Genomic DNA, 18,855 nt, shown 5'->3' with positions numbered 1-18,855 from the left:
TGTTTTGTTGAAGCCAACATATATGGCAGTCTCTTTGTTACAGTGCCCTGGCCTGTATCCTAACTGACACATAAGCTAGAAAACTATTATTGTCCTCAAGAGACTGAAGGCTGCAAGAATACGGGAAGCAGGGCCTTATGAACTAAACAGGTGTGACTACTTCACTTCACTGCTTACCTTTTCGATGTACATTTCTCCTTGGTCTTCTTGTCCAGGAATGTCCTTTCTTTTTTTCTTAAAAAAATTATAAAGTTAATTACTTAGAGCTGTAAATATAATGTTCAAAAACTTATATATCAGTAATTTTCAAGTATTTTTTGAGACATTAGTTCACAAGACTGGGGCAAACTTCTTAACTCCCAGTGTAGCAGTGTGAGGTTGATTCTGAGCTATATTTCACTTTGGTAGACTATAGGAGATGATCCTCTTTTGAAAATTTTTTTAAAAATTAGAAAATAAACTTCCACTGGTGCCTTAGACTGAAAGATTATTGCTGTGGTTATATATCAATTTATTCCCTTTTCAAGTATTTTCATGTAAATTCAAATGTGCACATGGATAATATACTGTGCCCAATTCAGGAGGCATTCTCAACTTTGATGTGGAGAGTTGCCATTAAATAATCTCTGTACTCTTGCAGTTGTAACAAAACCCTCTCACTTATATTTAATATAATGCCTGAGCGACTATAATGCCCAGGTGCCTGATCTGCCTGGTGGTCCAGTGGCTAAGACTCCACGCTCCCAATGCAGGGGACCCGGGTTTGATCCTTGGTCAGGGAACTAGATGCCACAACTAAAGACCCTACATGCTGCAATGAAGATCAGAGATCCCGAGAGCCACAATTAAGACCTAATGCAGCCAAATAAACAAATATTTTTTAAAAATACAGCACCTGAAATTACCAGAGGAAATTAAGGAACCACACGGGGTTTTGTGTTGGGTTTTGCTTTCCTGTGAGAGATGTGAAAATGTGTCAACGTGAGACCATTGGTCTTGGGTAAGTAGTTCAGTCCTGACTTACAAGGCAGGAAGGACCAAAAAGCCTTGCTCTTCAAATGGAAATGGTATATTCAGGAATGCTGGCGTTCAACCCCACTCCTGGGCATATACCCAGAAAAGACGAAAACTCTAATTCAAAAAGACACAGTGCTCATAGCAGCACTATTTACAATAGCCAAGACTTGAAAGCAACCTAAGTGTGCATCAAGAGATGAATGGATTAAGAAGTGATATATATACATATATAGTAATATACATAGATATAATGGAATATTACTTATCCGTAACAAAGAATGAAATAATGACACTTGGCAGCAACATGGACGGACTAGAGATTGTCATATTAAGTGTAGTAAGTCAGAGAAAGACAAATATCATATGCTATCACTTACATGTGGAATCTAAAAACCGGATACAAATGAACTTATTTATAAGACAGAAATATACTCATAGACATAAAAAACAAACTTATGGTTACTTATGGGATTAACAGATACTATTATATGCAAAATAGATAAACAGCAAGGATTTACTGTATAGCACAGGGAACTCTACTCAACATCTATAACGGAAAAGAATATTCTTATATTATCTGAAATATATATAACTGAATCACTTTGCTGTACACCTGAAACTAACACAATACTGTAAATCAACTATAATCAATTAAAGGAAAGAATGCAGGGACTTTGCCAGAAGCACCTCGGCTTTGTACTCTACTTCACAGCTTAAAGGAAATCTCAGCCTCGTTGGGGTCTTCAGTTCCCCAAGACTCCCCAGAGGCTTGGTGCCCTGGCGTGTGGCTAAGCTGACAACCGAAGTGCACTGGGCTGCTGTCTCAGAGCCAGGCTGGCAGAACCAAAGTGGCTGTGGTCACTCCTCTGGCCGGAGGAAATCAGATGACTCGGTTCCTCCACGTAAGTACACTCTTGGTCTGCCATGTGGAGAACTACAGACTCTGGCAGAGTGGGAACACCAGTCTCCAGGCCAGTGATGGTGGAAATGAACTGTGGCGTGATTGACCTGCCCAGGCCTCTCAGGGAAATTCCCAGATGCCTGATCTCTACCAACAGAGGCTGACACCATGATTTTGATGCCAGCGTTATGGTTGACAGTCAGGCTCATGACTCCTGACCCATTTGTTTCACATGAGGGGAGCCACATTTAAGGGGTTATGCCTCTGCCTGCTCCTGGCCGATTCTGGCCACACCACACACCCTACAAACTCAAGGGTATCTTGAGCCCAGCTCCCTGGACCACTGCGCTCTGATAAAGATGCGCCCTCTATCAAAAAATCTCTTTACACTATATTGACTCTCTGGCCCACATCCCTCATCTCCTCCTGTCCACACACCTCTATAAGGCTCTTTGGTTACTGCTGTCTCAGAGCCAGGCTGGCAGAACCAAAGTGGCTGTGGTCACTCAGAGCCAGGCCCCTCAGGGAAATTCCCAGATGCCTGATCTCTACCAACAGAGGCTGACACCATGATTTTGATGCCAGCATTATGGCAGCTGTCCTCAGAAAGGGCTCAGCTCCTTCCTGGATAATGATCAGGACAAAGGCGCTGACGGATTAATGCGGTTAAACATGTCAGTTCTGAAAACTCAGGATTCTGTTCCAACACTCTAGAGCACAATGCCTCATTCTTTCCCCAACCAGCCTGGAAGGCACAGCCTACATTGGTTGGATTAATCGGGATGGCTGATGGAGTGTTATCTCCTTGGGGAAATTTGCCAGAATCTGATGGGTAAGATGGGGCTTCCCCAGTGGCTCAGTGGTAAAGAATCTGTTTGCAATGCAGGAGTCACAGGAGTCGCAAGTTCGATCCCTGTGTTGGGAAGATCCCCTGGAGGAGGGCATGGCAACCCACTCTAGCACTCTTGCCTGGAGATCCCATGGACAGAGAAGCCTGGTGGGCTACAGTCCATGGGGTTGCAAAGAGTCTGACACGACTGAAGCGACTTAGCATGCACATATGCATGATGTGTGAGGTGAATTTGTTGTGGGGGTGGGGATTCTCTGTGGTATTTCCACACACCTCAGTCTTTCCAAGGATGTTTGAACAAACAGCTTTGCAAGCTAGAGATAATGTAGCCTTCCAGGTCAGAGGGCAGATTTGTTTCCTAACCGATACAAAACAGAGAACGTCTCCCTCCTTAGAAGTATTCCAAGATAGTAAACTTTGCTTCAATTCCAGCTAATAAGATAATGTCTCCCTCTTGGATAAGTTCTGTGCAGTTTTGCTAGTAGCCCCTTTCTAAGGTTAGACAGCACCACTGATTCAATGGCCATGAATCTGAGCAAACTCCAGGAGATAGTGGAGGACAGAGGAGCCTGGCACGCTACAGCCCATGGGGTCGCAAAGAGTCAGACACAGCTTAGCGACTGCACAACAACAAACCCTTCCAAGGCTGGGGGGTATTCTTCAGCTTGGGCACAGCTTGTGTGTGCCATACTACTAACTCCTCAGTGGCTTTAGGGAGATGAAAAAAATTGATGCACCTATTCTGTATCTTAGCAATTTCATTTATAGGAATTTATACGAGCGTTATAAAGACGTAGAGCCACTGAAAGATTTCTACAACAGTGTTCACTGCAGCTTTTTCACATTAGCCAAAAACTGGAAACACTAGTGATCTCCATCAGAAGGAGAGAGTATATACAAAATATGGTATAGTCATACAATGTAACTTACTTTGTCACAAACTGATACAAACTACTTATACATTCAACAATATGGATAAATCTCAAAAACACTCTGCTGAGTGGAATAGACTTCTACCAAAACAGAATATGCTCCAAAATCACATATCATGTTGATGTATGGCTGCCACCGCTAAGTCGCTTCAGTCGTGTCCGACTCTGTGCGACCCCATAGACGACAGTCCACCAGGCTCCCCCGTCCCTGGGATTCTCCAGGCAAGAACACTGGAGTGGGTTGCCATTTCCTTCTCCAATGCATGAAAGTGAAAAGTAAAAGTGAGTTGTGTCTGACTCTTAGTGACCCCATGGACTGCAGCCCACCAGGCTCCTCCATCCATGGGATTTTCCAGGCAAGAGTACTGGAGTGGGGTGCCATTGCCTTCTCCGTGATGTATGGCAGAAACCAGCAAAATATTATGAAGCAAATATCTTGCAACAAAAAATTTTCTTTAAAAAGAAGACAAAATAAGATGATGGGTCCTACTGCAAAATATTTCTGCCTTCATGCACGCTAATATCTGAAATGCTACCACTGAATTTTAGCCTTTGTGAAAAATATCACACCACCCCTAAAGTCTTTTGTGGGGGGCGGAAACAAAATATCCTGGAAACAATAAAATATTGTAACAAAAAAATAAAGTTTTAAGGCAAGCCAAATTATCATCTTCAAAAAAAGAAGAAGAATGGTTGTCACTGATGAGTAAGGGGTAAGGATATCCCAGAAAGAGCTTAAGGGTTGTTTCCAGGGTGATGGCCATGTTCTGTATCCTGATAAGGATTTGGATAATATGGGAGAACTGAATCTATTAAAACTCATTAATGGTACACTTAGTATTTGTACATTTTATTATACACTTTATTTCAAAAGAAAAAAATTAAAGAACTACAAATAAATATGGAACTCTGGTTAATGATGTACATATTAAAGTATTTGGGGGAAAGAGTACTGACATCTGTATCTTTGAAATGTTTCAGATTTGAAGATGGCTTAGTGGATGTAAGGAAATGGATAAATTGAAAGAAATGTGATAAAGCAAGAACAGTACAATGTCAATTGTGAATCTATATTAAAGTATTCTGGTGTATACTATAAAATTCTCCCAAGTTTTCTCTAAATTTAAATTTTCCATGACTCAGTGTTGGAGAAAGAACTTTTAGAGAGAAAGCACAGATTATTTACCAAGAAATGACAATCACAACAAGAGAAATTTTCATTAGTCACAAAACAGATTCTAGAAGACAATGTAGTAAACACTTTATTGTACTGATGAAAAATAAATGTCAACCTAGAATTGTTAACTTCATGAAAAAAATTCTATTAAAATAAAGACAAATTTGCACATACAACACTTGAAAAATTTACCACTTATAGGGCTTCCCTGAAAGCTCAGTTGGTAAAGAATTCCCCTGCAATGCAGGAGTCCCTGATTCAATTCCTGGGTTGGAAAGTCCCCTAGAGAAGGGAAAGGCTACCCACTCCAGTATTCTGGCCTGGAGAATTTCATGGACTGCATAGTCCATGGGGTCACAAAGAGTCAGACACAACTGAGCAATTTTCACTTTCACAGACCATTCACTAAAAGAACTAAATGATTTATTTCAACTAGACAAAAAGCAAAATCAAAGAAAAGAAACAGTGGTGAGTACGTAAAATGACTTTTAAGTGTTTAAATAGATGTCAGCTGCAAAAATCATAATAGTCTCCAAATTATAATTAAAAGAAAATTTAAAATAAAATGTTAAATAATAGCTAAATAGTAGAGATGGATGGTCAGTCTTCAGTGAATCCATGCTAAGATCCTTGTCATCTTTGGGGGATGGGATATCGTCAAAAAGATTACAGAAATTTCATCTCTAATCTCTAAACCAGCAGAGAAAAAAGATGGAATATAGAATTCTATCTCAATCCATTTGAGTGTAGGAAAGAGACACAAAAACACAGAAAAATAAAAATGAACAGTGATATGCAAGTCGATGTATATCAGGAATCAGAACAAATGTAAACAAATAAAATTTAACTATTAAACGGTTAGGATTTAAAAAAAGATCAGAGAAGATTAGAAGAAGCTAAGTGTTGTTAAAAGAGGCATAAAACAAAGCTGCAAAAATGGGCTTAACATAAAAGAAGTAAAAAGCACCAAAAAGCATAAAACATTAAAGTTCACATTACACTATCAGCACCCAGAAAAAGAGATTTTAATATTAAAAGCATTAGTAGGGATAAAGAGAAACACTGTATAACAATAAATGGAAAAGATTCATTGAGTCATATAGTCATGAATACCATCAAAATATTTAAAGTAAAACAATAGACTAGTGAGGAGTCAAATACACAGAGTCATGTGGGAGCGTTTACCACACTTAAATACAAACCTGATGGAACAAATACAGCCTAATTTAGGAGATGCAAGAATTAAACAACAAAGTTGTATTTAATAAAGACTATGTAAATGGGAAGAAACCAGACCCCAACAAATAGTTCAAATACAATTTTTAAGTGTCAGAGAACATTCACAAAGACTGACCATAAATTAGGATGCAAAGGAGCCTTCAACAAATTCTAAAGAATTGATGAGGTCAGTCTGTTAAAACTTACCCAGTCATACCTTAACAGTGATAAATACTATTATATGAAATTATAGGTCAATAAAGCTATCTAGGAAAGTAAAAATTGGCAAGATCTATTTACAAAAGCTAAAACTTTGTTGAAGAACATACAAGATGACCTGAATAAGTGAAGAGCTCATGCTCCTTGTAAAAACCTCAACTCTACCCAAACTAATCTCCAAATTCAATATATTTTCAAAGTTCCAATGCAGTTGTGGAGGTGTGGGGAGGAAATCTTGACTGATTCTAAAGTTTATGCATAATGAGTGAGCCAGATTAATCAGACTTCTGAAATCCCCTTTTCTGTTGCTCCTCACTATATTTTTTACTTTTTTCTTTGAAAAAAAAAATATATATATATCAAGTAGGAATAGAAAATTTTACTTTAAAATATTATAATTAAACCAACTTGGTACCACATTAAAACTAAATAGACCAGCATCTCAGAGTAGAATCAGACACAGATCCATGAACACAGAAAAGAGGCAAAAGGGCATTCAAATCATGAAGGAAATAGTGTTGGCATCCACTGGCACATGAAAAGATGTTCAACATCCCTGATCTTCAGAGAAATGCAAATCAAAACCGTCTCGCACCTGTCAGAATGGCTCTCATCAGAAAGAACACAAATAGCAAGGTGAGCAAAAGCATGGAGAAAAGGGAAACTTCACACACTATTACAGGAGTGTAAGTTGGTGCAGCCACTGTGGAAAACACAGTGTTGGGGTTTTTCAGAAAACTAAGCATAGAATTACCATATGACACAGCAGTCCCACTCCTGAATGTATAACCAAAAAACACAAAAACACTAATTTGAAAAGATACATGTACCCTAATATTCATAGCAGCACTTTTATAATTGCCAAGAAATGGAAGCAGTGTAAGTGTCCTTCAAGACACGAATGGGAAAAGAAGATGTGGTAGACAGATAGACATAGACAGATACATATGGAATATTACTCAGCCATAAAAAAGAATGAAAAATTTTCCATTTGTGTCAACATGGATGGATTTGAAGGGAATTATGCTAGGTGAAATAAGTCAGATAGAGAAAGGCAAATACTGTATGATATAACTTCTATCTGGAACCTTAAAAATACAACAAACTAGCGAATATAACAAAAATGAAGCAGACTCACAGATAAAGAGAATAAACTAATGCTTACCAGTGAGGAGAAGTAAGAGGGGAGGGGCAAATTAGGGGCAGAGAATTAAGAGGTATGAACTACTAGGTATACAATTAGCTATAAGAATATATTGTATATCATGGGGAATATAGCAAATATTTTATAATAACCATAAATGGAGTATAACCTTCAAAATTATATACCTATAACATATAATATTGTACATTAGCATATTTCAATTTTTAAAAAAGTTGGTGTTACTCCCTGTAATTACTATTTCACATTACACACAAAGAGGTGAGTCTTTTATGAATAATAAATTTAAACATTTAAAAGTATTAAGTACGTCAAATATTTTAGAAGCATATATAAGTATTTTTAAAATTTCAAGTTGGAAAACATCTTTATATATTGTAAACAAAACCTAGATGCCATAAAGGAAAATCCTGATAGATCTTACTATATAAAATTTCAAATTTCTCTAGGACAAAATATGTTATAAACAAACCTAAGAGAATAACATCAAATGAAATAAAATACTAACAGTATACATAGGCAAAGTTTAATGTATATATAAATATTCCTATGTTTGTTCAGTATGGTTTAAAAAAGACAGCAATACTGGTAAGGCATACACATTATCCATTTTTAGAAGAAGGAAAATAAATAACCAATAACAAATGAAAAATGCTCAACCACAATAAAAATGAGAGCAACGCAAATTAAAGCAGAATAAAAGAAAACTTTTTACAGTTAAGTTGGCAAAATGTTAAATGTTTATAATCTCTTGTGCATGACATACTGATTTTAAAGTAAGGGAAATGTAACAGTATAAATAGATTTATGATATAATGTGTTAGTGTATGATGTAAATATCTTAAAACATGCACAGAAAAATCTGGAAAAATACATATCAATCAAAATTTATACGGATCATATATTTTAAAATTTTGAAAACAACAAGGTTTGAAAAACTATAAATTGCTATTTTAAAAGATGTAACTTAATGATATAAAGGTGAAACTCAGGATTTTTGTTTGTTTGTTTCTGTTTTGTCTTATGAAGAGTATTAGTTCTCTATTGTTACTATTATAAATTACCACACACTTCTTGGCTTAAAGCAACACAAATGTTTTATCTTGCAGTTTGGAAGATCAGGAATCTGACACAAGTCTCACTGAGCTAAAATCAAGGCATCTAGAGACTTTGTTTCTTTCTGGAAGCTGTAGGGGATATTTGATTTCTTTACCTTTTCAAGCTTCTGAAGGCTGCCCACATTTCTTGGCTCACTGCTCCCTGCCTTATTCTCCAAAGCCATTCACACTGTATCTCCTTTGACCATTATTCTATAGTCACATATCCCTCTCTCCATAGCAGAAAAGTTTTCTGATTTTAAGGACCCATGTGACTTGATTGGGGCCACCCAGATAATCTAGAAAAATCTCCCCATCTAAAAATCTTTAATTTAATCACACCACCAGTGTCTCTTCTGCCAGGTAAAGTAACAGATTACAGGCTCTAAGGACTAGAACAAGGACATCTCTGTTTCTGTTGGTATAAATGTCTTAAGAATCTTCTATATCTCCCATATATGTCATGAGAATCTCATCCATTAGACGAGCGTCTCCTCCACAAATCTTTCTTGTAGACTCACATATCCATTTTTCACTTCTGCTGCGATGGCTGAGGGTACCTATGGGTCACAAACTTAATCTCTTTGAAGAACAATTTGTGTGACTGAATACTTTGATGTTTCACTGCTTCTGGGACATTCGCAAAAAGTTAAATAGTGACACTCCTGGTTGTCGCTGCAGAGCATGTTTTCCTGACAGTGACTCTCCTAACTTTAGCATTTTTGCAATCTGAATAGGCTAAAAAAATTTTAAATCATCAAGTCCTGATTCCTTTTGTTTAGCAGCTCTTCCCTTGACTTACCTCTTTCCTTTCGCAGTTTACTCTAAGCAGCAACATGAAACCAGCTGCACCTTTTGTAATTAGGAATCTTAGCTATATATCCAAAAAATTCTGCTTTCCACATAACTGCAGGATTTAATTTTGCTGAGCTTTCTGCCACTAAATAGTAAGGATTCCCTTTCATTTTCAAAAACACGTTCCTTATTTCCTTCATGACACCTTTAGCCTCCATATTGCTGCTGCTGCTGCTGCTAAGTCACTTCAGTCGTGTCCGACTCTGTGCGACCCCATAGACGGCAGCCCACCAGGCTCCCCCGTCCCTGGGATTCTCCAGGCAAGAACACTGGAGTGGGTTGCCATTTCCTTCTCCAACGCATGAAAGTGAAAAGTGAAAGTGAAGTCGGTCAGTCGTGCCCGACTCTTAGCGACCCAACAGCCTTTTCATAATGATTTACATATTCTCCAAAACGACATAGATTTTTCCTACCATGCTCTTCACTTCCAAGTCCTCACAAGCAGTCTTCAGCACCACATTTCTACTAACTGTTCAAAGCAATCTAGACATTTTTTATTGTTCTACTTAAAATTCTTATTACCCAAATTCCCTCTGCCCGTTGCCCAAATTCAAAGCCACTTCCACATTTTTAGGAATGAATTTTGGCTGCATCCCACTTCCAATAACCAAAATCCATATTACTCTTTTATTGGTACCATAGCAAATGACCACAAATTTAGTGGCTTAAAACAGTTCATTATCTTATAGTTATGTTGGTTAGAAGTCTGACAAGGGTCACTCTGGGTTAAAATCAAGGTTTCAGTAGGGCTTCATTCCTGTCTGGAGGCTGTAGAGGGAAATCTCTTTCCTTTCCTTTCTCACTTTCTGTTAACAGAAGCCATCAATATTCCTTATTCTTTCCTTCCATCTGCAAAGCTAGCAATATTGCATCTCTCTGTGACTGTCTTCCATAATCACTTCTTCCTCTCTTCACAGTCAGGAACAGTTCTTCATATTTTAAGGCCCTCTTGATGATACTGAGTGCACCCAGAAAATGCAGGATAATCTCCAATGTCAAGGTCCTGATCTTAATCGTATGTATAAAATCCCTTTTGCCACGTAAGATAACAGATTACAGGTTCCAGAGATTAGGATATAGACACCTTTATGGGGTTTTCATATTATTAACACATTATTATAAATTATAATAATAATGAAACTGGCATTAAAAACTCCTTTTTAGTATCAAAAGCAAATAAAATTGCATGCACTCTTACTTCTTCTCTTCTTGGGTTTTCTCACAGTAGAGTTGTTCCCAAGATCTACCGTATCTAGAAAAAAACACAAGATGTGGAAACAAAAATAAATAAATAAAAGTTACAAATCTTAAGATGATTCATACTGCAGAAGGCTTGAATTTATAAAGACATTTGGGTTGTTATCTCTCTTTCTCGTAAAGGAATCAAACCTACTGAATCGAGACATGGGAGCCCCGGACCCTGGGTCTTCCATTATTTCTTAATGGGACTTTGAAAAACATTCTTCAATATCTATAAATTTCAGTTTACTCAGGGATATTTGTCTAGTCCTTAAGAATTTTGTTAGGATGAAATAAGACCTTATATGCAAAAGTGAATAGTATCACTATATAAACAAGTGACATGCTGGAGAACATTTATCAAACCTATGTGCTGGGTTAAGAATAGTTGATCTGAAGTCTTTCCTTCTGACAATTAAGTGGCAGGAGTAGCTATCTTTTGAGACCTTTCTAAGATTGTGACAAAATGACAGTGTTACCTATTAATGGACATACACTTGACTTTCTTGGGTGACAGGGATAGAAATCACTGGAAATCACAAAGCTTTGTTAGTAATACACTGATGGAATAAACAATAAACTGCCACTTTAAAGAGTGTATTTCTCTTTGCACCACCATGGACTGTAGCCTGCCAGGCAAGAAAACTAGAGTGGGTTGGCATTCCCTTCTCTGGGGGATCTTCTCAACATAGGGATCAAATCCATGTTGCCTGCATTGCTGGCAGATTCTTACCATTTGAGCCACCAGGGAAGCCCAATTAATATATCAACCATGTATAATCAACACGGGCCATCCCTTAAACACAATTTTATAATGATCTCTTGCTTCCCTGCTAGTCCCAAAAGGATCAGGTCAAGCAAATGCAGAGATCAGGATACTGGGATAGACTGGAAGCCAGCCATATTCCTTATTCCTTCCTTCCATCTGCCACCACCCTACCTAGGTCTCTGTTGCCAGTGGAGCCACCCCCATCTCACCACCCTCAGGTAGCCTTACCTAACATGTCATCAGCTTGCATACTTTCAGTTCTTCCTTCTGGATCTCTGGGCACATCTTTCGAGAAGCACATCACACAGGAGCACTTATTTCCAAACGTTGGTAGCTCTGTACCTGGGTCAAAACCAAGGCTTATGAAGATTTTTTATTTCCCCAATGATCCTCTTTTCTGAACCCCTTTTTGTTGATCCCCCTTTTCTACTTCTTCCTCTGATTTTCCATACATCTAACTCTTTCTTTAAGTCTCCCTGTTTCCCTTTCTTATCTCTTTATCTTTACCAGAACTTTGTTTCTGTTTTTTGTTTTTTTTTTAATTCATAATTACTTTGGCTATCATAGGATAGTGGGCTAGAACCTAGCTCCTCTGAATCTTCTTCTGTATTCATCTGGAGAGTTTCTAGTCTGCCAGATACTGAAGGGAAACAAGAACATTACAGATCCTAAGACAGTGATTAGGATACAGTTCCTGGTGCTTTCATGCTGCACACTGATATTCTGAGCTAAGATAAACTGCTTTCTGGAAAAAAGTACATCTGCTCCAATAATCACACCTGAGGTCCAATAGAACCATGTTTTTTCCCATCTTTTGTACCTCATTCTGCTTTCTCTTTAGCTAACAAAGGTTTGTCTAGTTAAGGCTGTGGTTTTTCCTGTAGTCATGTATGGATGTGAGAGTTGGACTATAAAGAAAGCTGAGCACCAAAGAACTGATGCTTTTGAACTGTGGTGTTGGAGAAGACTCTTGAGAGTCCCTTGGACTGCAAGGAGATCCAACCAGTCAATCCTAAAGGAATTCGGTCCTGGGTTGAGAGGGTAACAGGCAGGAAGGCCAGGGGTCTCCAAACGGAGGAAATAGCCTGCAAGTGTCAGACATTTTTATCTCTCTTAATCGGCTGCTGCTGCTAAGTCGCTTCAGTCGTGTCCGACTCTGTGCGACCCCAGAGACGGCAGCCCACCAGGCTCCCCCGTCCCTGGGATTCTCCAGGCAAGAACACTGGAGTGGGTTGCCATTTCCTTCTCCAGTGCATGAAAGTGAAAAGTAAAAGTCAAGTCGCTCAGTCGTGTCCGACTCTTAGCAACCCCATGGACTGCAGCCTACCAGGCTCCTCCGTCCATGGGATTTTCCAGGCAAGAGTACTGGAGTGGGGTGCCATTGCCTTTTCCGTCTTAATCGGCAGGAGGAAACAAACTAGCGATATTTTTTTCTTCTCTATATAAATTTAAAAGGAGATTTCTCTTAAAATACTGTGTTGCCATAAGAACACCTGGTTTCACCTGAAGTTAACTATTCTCAAACCTAGAGATAACCAATGCCTTTTTCTTATAAAATATTTGTCTTAAGCTATGCTAATGTGTTATGCATTTACCCCAAACTCTGTCCTCAAGTCCGTTCGCCTCTTGGCTCAGAACGTACTTGACAAACCAGTATGTTATACTCAGATATTGTTCCCCTAATCTATGTAAATGAAACTATTTGTATGGTAGTCCGCCCTTCTTCAAGATTCAAGTTAATCATTTTATGGCCCAGGATAAACCATTTGGTGCCAAGATTATCCCAAAATGCATCTTATGGGTGAGCGGCCTGGTGCCATTCTGAATTTTAAGACATTCCTTTCTTTCATTAACAGACTGCTAGTGACTATATAACAATCCAGCTGAAGACTAGCAGGGGGGTACTCTTTCTGCCCTCTTCTGATGCCTATGTCAGAAGCTTTCTCTATCTCCTTTATACTTTAATAAAACTTTATTACACAAAAGCTCTGAGCGATCAAGCGTCGTCTCTGGCCCCGGATTGAATTCTTCTCCTCCGGGGGCCAAGAATCCCAGTGTCTTTGTGTGATTCAACAACAACCTTTCAGGGTGTTCATTGGAAGGACTGATGCTAAAGCTGAAACTCCAATACTTTGGCCACCTGACGCAAAGGGCTGACTCGTTTGAAAAGACCCTGATGCTGGGAAAGATTGAGGGCAGGAGGAGAAGGGGACGACAGAGGATGAGTTGGTTGGATGGCTCGAGTTTGAGTAAACTCCAGAAGTTGGTGATGGACAGGGAGGCCTGGTGTACTGCAGTCCACGGGGTCACAAAGAGTTGGACACGACTGAGCGACAGAACTGAACTGAATTGCTTTCTCTACTTTTCTTTTTCTACTTTAAGCTTTAAGAATAAGATATAAAGATCTTATTCTTCTGGGAAAAACTGTCTTGAAAATTGCAAACCATAATTACCAGAGCCAGTTTTAAATTTATCCCAATTGGCCAATGACTGTTTACATCACTAGCCACATTTAAATCCAGCCAATTAAGGGTGGCCTTACACTTATGAAAATCAGCCAATCAGCAACAGACACACTTCAGCAAGCCTGAGTGTGGCTAGATGCTAACCTAGTTATAAACACTCCTGTTTCTGAAAATCTGCTGTTCCTGAACTACATGCTTCCTAAAACTGTAAATAAAAACACAACATTGCAAATCTAATATACTGCAATAAAAATTAATTAAAAATAAATAAATAAAATTTAAATAAAAATAAATGAATAAAATAAATAAATAAAATTATTTTTTGAAAGACACTGAGTCCCATAAGCACAGTGCCTCCTCTTGCCATGTGCCTTGCCAGCTTTAGCTTCAGATATTGCATAATGACCTCTGCCTTCAAAAACAGAGCTCCCAGCAAGATCATCACAAAGACTTGTTTAGGGGTGTCTTTTGAGACCCTTGAACCAACAGGTACAAACCTACAGCTTTTTGTGCATGACTCAGATTGTCTTCCTGATCCACTTCCAAGTGAAGCTGTCCCAAGAACAACTTGAGCTCTGACTTGTTTCTTTGAGGTTTTACTGAATTTATTTTAGTATTTAAAGATATGTGTGAAATTAGATACAAAATCATTGGATCTTTTGGTTTGGCAGCACAGCATTTAACAAATATTCTGTCAATGTACTTATTCTTCCACTTCTTCATTTACTCTCTTTTCTTCTGTCTATTTTTTAAAAAGTCTTATCTCATGTGTTTGTGTATTCCTGAATTTCCCATGCTTTTTAATTATTAGAAGATAGTGATCCAAAGCAAATACATAGAGACACAGACTTGATAAATCCCCAACCCATGCCAGCCCCAAAGACTAATTAATGGGTGGGGCTCCAGTAGACCATAGCCAATTTGTGCAAATATATTTGGTCACATTTGTCTTGAGTCTCTCACCAAAACCTTCATGAGGATATTTGACATTGTATTAATTTGTGAAAGAAAATCACTTTGTTTAGTACATAACTATTATCATGTATTTGATCATATGTCTTCTTTCTCATCTCTGTTTGGTTGATGAGTTCAATGCCTCATTTACGAGGACACTATTCATACTTATGACTGGGTGTAGTGGCCTCTTTGTTTGTCATGGGTTTGTCTCTACCAAAGTCACAAGCTCCCACTGGCAGAATTTCCACTTCCTCTTTGTACTCTCAGTATGAGTCTAAACTCTTGCACTTAAACAGAAAATTTTTACAAAAGATATCTTTGGGTTTCAGTGGGGAATTTTTGGTATGTCAAAAGTAAATGACAAATTTAATAATATTTCCCTCAAAGAAACTCCTAAAAATGTAATAGGTAGGGCTTTATCCTGCAAATGAAACTATATTAAATGTATTAAGAAGTACTAACTTGCACTGGAGAAGGGAATGGTAAACCACTTCAGTATTCTTGCCTTGAGAACCCCATGAACAGTATGAAAAGGCAAAAAGATAGGACACTGAAAGATGAACTCCCCAGGTCATTAGGTGCCCAATATGATACTGGAAATCAGGAAAAATAACTTAAGAAACAATGAAGGGATGGAGCCAAAGCAAAAACGACACCTGGTTGTGGATGTGCCTGGTGATAGAAGCAAGGCTTGATGCTGTAAAGAGCAATATTGCATAGGAACCTGGAACGCTAGGTCCATGATTCAAGGCAAATTGGAAGTGGTCAAACAGGAGATGGCAAGAGTGAATGTAGACATTCTTGGAATTAGTGAACTGAAATGGACTGGAATGGGTGAATTTAACTCAGATGATCATTATATCTACTACTGTGGGCAGGAATCCCTTAGAAGAAATGGAGTAGCCATCATGGTGAACAAAAGAGTTCGAAATGCAGTACTTGGATGCAATCTCAAAAACAACAGAATGATCTCTGTCCATTTCCAAGGCAAACCATTCAATATCACAGTAATCCAAGTCTATGCCCCAACCAGTAATGCTGAAGAAGCTGAAGTTGAATGGTTCTATGAAGACCTACAAGACCTTTTAGAACTGACACTCAAAAAAGATGTCCTTTTCATTATAGGAGACTGGAATGCAAAAGAAAGTCAGGAAACACCTGGAGTAACAAGCAAGTTTAGCCTTGGAGTATAGAATGAAGCAGGGCAAAGGCTACAAGAGTTTTGCCAAGAGACTGCACTGGTCATAGCAAACACCCTGGTCCAACAACACAAGGGAAGACTCTACACATAGACATCACCAGATGGCCAACACACTCAGTTGTGTCCAACTCTTTGCAACCCCATGGACTGCAGCATGCCAGGCCTCCCTGTCCATCACCAACTCCTAGAGCTTGCTCAAATTCATGTCCATTGAGTTGGTGATGCCATCCAACCATCTCATTCTCTGTCATCCCCTTCTCCTCCCGCCTTCAGTCTTTCCCAGCTTCAGGGTCTTTTCCATGGGGCAGTTCTTTGTATCAGGTGGCCAAAGTATTGGAGTTTCAGCTTCAGCATCAGTCCTTCCAATTAATATTCAGGAATGATTTCCTTTAGGATGGACTGGTTGGCTCTTCTTGCAGTCCAAGGGACCCTCAAGAGTCTTCTCCAACACCACAGTTCAAAAGCATCAATTCTTTGGCACTCAGCTTTCTTTATAGTCCAACTCTCACATCCATACATGACCACTGGAAAATCCATAGCTAGACAGACCTTCATTGGCAAAGCAATATCTCTGCTTTTTAATATGCTGTCTAGGCTGGTCATAGCTTTTCTTCCAAGAAGCAAGCATCTTTTAATTTCATGTCAGCAGTCATCACCTGCAGTGATTTTGGAGCCCCCAAAATAAAATTTCTCACTGTTTCCACTCTTTCCCCATCTATTTGCCATGAAGTGATGGGACTAGATGCCATGAGCTTAGTTTTCTGAATGCTGAGTTTTAAGCCAACTTTTTCACTCTCCTCTTTCACTTTCATCAAGAGGCTCTTTAGTTGTTCACTTTCTGCCATAAGGGCGGTGTCATTTGCCTAGCTGAGGTTATTGATATTTCTCCCAGCAATCTTGATTCCAGCTTGTGCTTCCTCCAGCCCAGTGTTTCTCATGATGTACTCTGCATATAAGTTAAATAAGCAGGGTGACAATACACAGCCTTGATGTACTCCTTTTCCTATTTGGAATCAGTCTGTTGTTCCATGTCCAGTTCTAACTATTGCTTCTTGACCTGCATACAGATTTCTCAAGAGGCAGGTCAGGTGGTCTGGTATTCCCACCTCTTTAAGAATTTTCCACAGTTTGTTGTGATCCACACAGTTAAAGGCTTTGACATAGTGAATAAAGCAGAAGTAGATGTTTTTTTGGAACTCTCTTGCTTTTTCAATGCTCCAATGGATACTGGCAATTTGTTCTGTGGTTCCTCTGCCTTTTCTAAATCCAGCTTGAACATCTGGAAGTTCACTTCCATACTAAATCCTGACTTAATATTATTTGATGATAAATATTATCTCTAAAATAAAAATAAAAATTGAGACAAAAGATAATAACGAAAAATAGATCCCAGGCTGGTTATGCAATGACTGCTTCAGATTTCCTTGTAGAGTTCATTCCCTTACAGAAAGCAAAATTATCTCAAGCAACTGAATGTAGAACCTTCTCTGTGGTTGTTGTTGTTAAGTTGATAAGTCGTGTCCAACTCTTTGCGACCCCATGGACTGTAGTCCACCAGGGTCCCCTGTCCATAGGATTTTCCAGGCAAGAATACTGGAGTGCATTTCCAGTTCCTCCTCTAGGGGATCTGCCCAAACCAGGGATTGAACCCATGTCTCCTGCATTCCGCATTGCAGGTGGATTCTTCATTGCTGATCCATTGGGGAAGCCTGGGGCTTTTTCTAGGATATGTCAGATTGCTAAAACCGAAAGCTATTATGTTTTTGGAGTAGATCATAACATCTGAATACAATGGAAACAGATTTTAAATATCTTCAGGAACCCATAGAAAAATGGATATTAAGTGAATTCCCAAAGATTCCCAGAACATAGAGACAATTCCATAAGGTAGAACTGCTTCCACTCAAGATCATCAAAGTAAGGTTTTCCTGGATGTCTAGCTTGTCACACTGATTGTCACATTCTTCTTCGCATTTTTTATCCTTTATCCTTGCTATTTCAGCTTTTCAATTTACTCATTTAATGTTTGAAGCCTCTGACTTCCTCATAATGTTACCTTTACTGCTAATAATAACATTCCAAGACTGACACACTTATGATCACCACCCTAACTTTTAATTTAATTCTTCTACAGTATTTCTAGTAGAGCCAATTTTAAGAATTTTTGAATACACTGTCATCCCAAACCAACTTCTTAAAAAACATTATGACTTCAGTTGCAATTATGCTTCTAAAATCAATTTTAATCCAGAAAACAGCCTTAAGAAACATCAGTCTGGCAGCTATTGATTGCCATTTAGGGCAAGGATGCTACAAACCATTTATATCAAGACCATGACTTAGTCATGAGAATCAGCTTAAACCCAGTTGTACTTTGTCTTTGAGAGTTATCCATGGAGTAGGAAACCACTAAAACCCCCAAAGAACCTCAAACATTTGAAGTCATGAGTTATTCCCATAGTAAGATCAAAAGTTCAAACATTTAGACAAAGAAACCATTGATGGTGATATAAAACATGTCACACCAACTTAAGCAATAAATTAAGTCTCTATAGACAACAGATAAACGAAAGGTTATGTTCCTGTTCTGAAAGAGGTGAATGTAAATATTCTTCGGGGATACTAAATAGATATAATGTACTAACAGTTTCACTAAAAATTAATCACATTTTTGTGCAGCTTCTTTGTTCTTTTTCCTGTGTGAGATTGTATCTACTACAAATGGATACATGGATACTTACTATCAAACAGCATGACCTCCTAATTGTGGAGTTGCTCAAGGTTTCTTGTCCCTTG

General features: G+C 38.5%; 1 protein-coding gene and 1 long non-coding RNA gene across 36 annotated transcripts in view; one reads left to right on the top strand and one right to left on the bottom strand.

The window, feature by feature from the left end:
- LOC510377 (nuclear body protein SP140-like protein) overlaps positions 1-18,855 on the bottom strand; it is an 81,158-nt gene that overhangs the window by 21,037 nt on the left and 41,266 nt on the right. For all 35 annotated transcript variants that reach the window (XM_059879223.1, XM_059879227.1, XM_059879222.1 and 32 more), the window contains 3 exons: positions 11,665-11,778; positions 10,627-10,680; positions 178-234 (listed from right to left, as the gene is read on the bottom strand). In XM_059879223.1, coding sequence (XP_059735206.1) covers positions 178-234; positions 10,627-10,680; positions 11,665-11,778 — 225 coding nt within the window. The remainder of the gene's footprint in view (positions 1-177; positions 235-10,626; positions 10,681-11,664; positions 11,779-18,855) is intronic.
- LOC132343343 (uncharacterized) lies at positions 2,665-4,796 on the top strand. The gene is made up of 2 exons (XR_009492117.1): positions 2,665-2,750; positions 4,682-4,796. It is a non-coding gene; the product is annotated as an uncharacterized lncRNA (long non-coding RNA).

Source organism: Bos taurus, chromosome 2 (assembly GCF_002263795.3).
Source record: "Bos taurus isolate L1 Dominette 01449 registration number 42190680 breed Hereford chromosome 2, ARS-UCD2.0, whole genome shotgun sequence".
NCBI classification, from domain to species: domain Eukaryota; kingdom Metazoa; phylum Chordata; class Mammalia; order Artiodactyla; family Bovidae; genus Bos; species Bos taurus.
The sequence above is the reverse complement of the archived record's forward strand: the minus strand, read 5'-3'. Positions and strand labels throughout refer to the sequence as shown.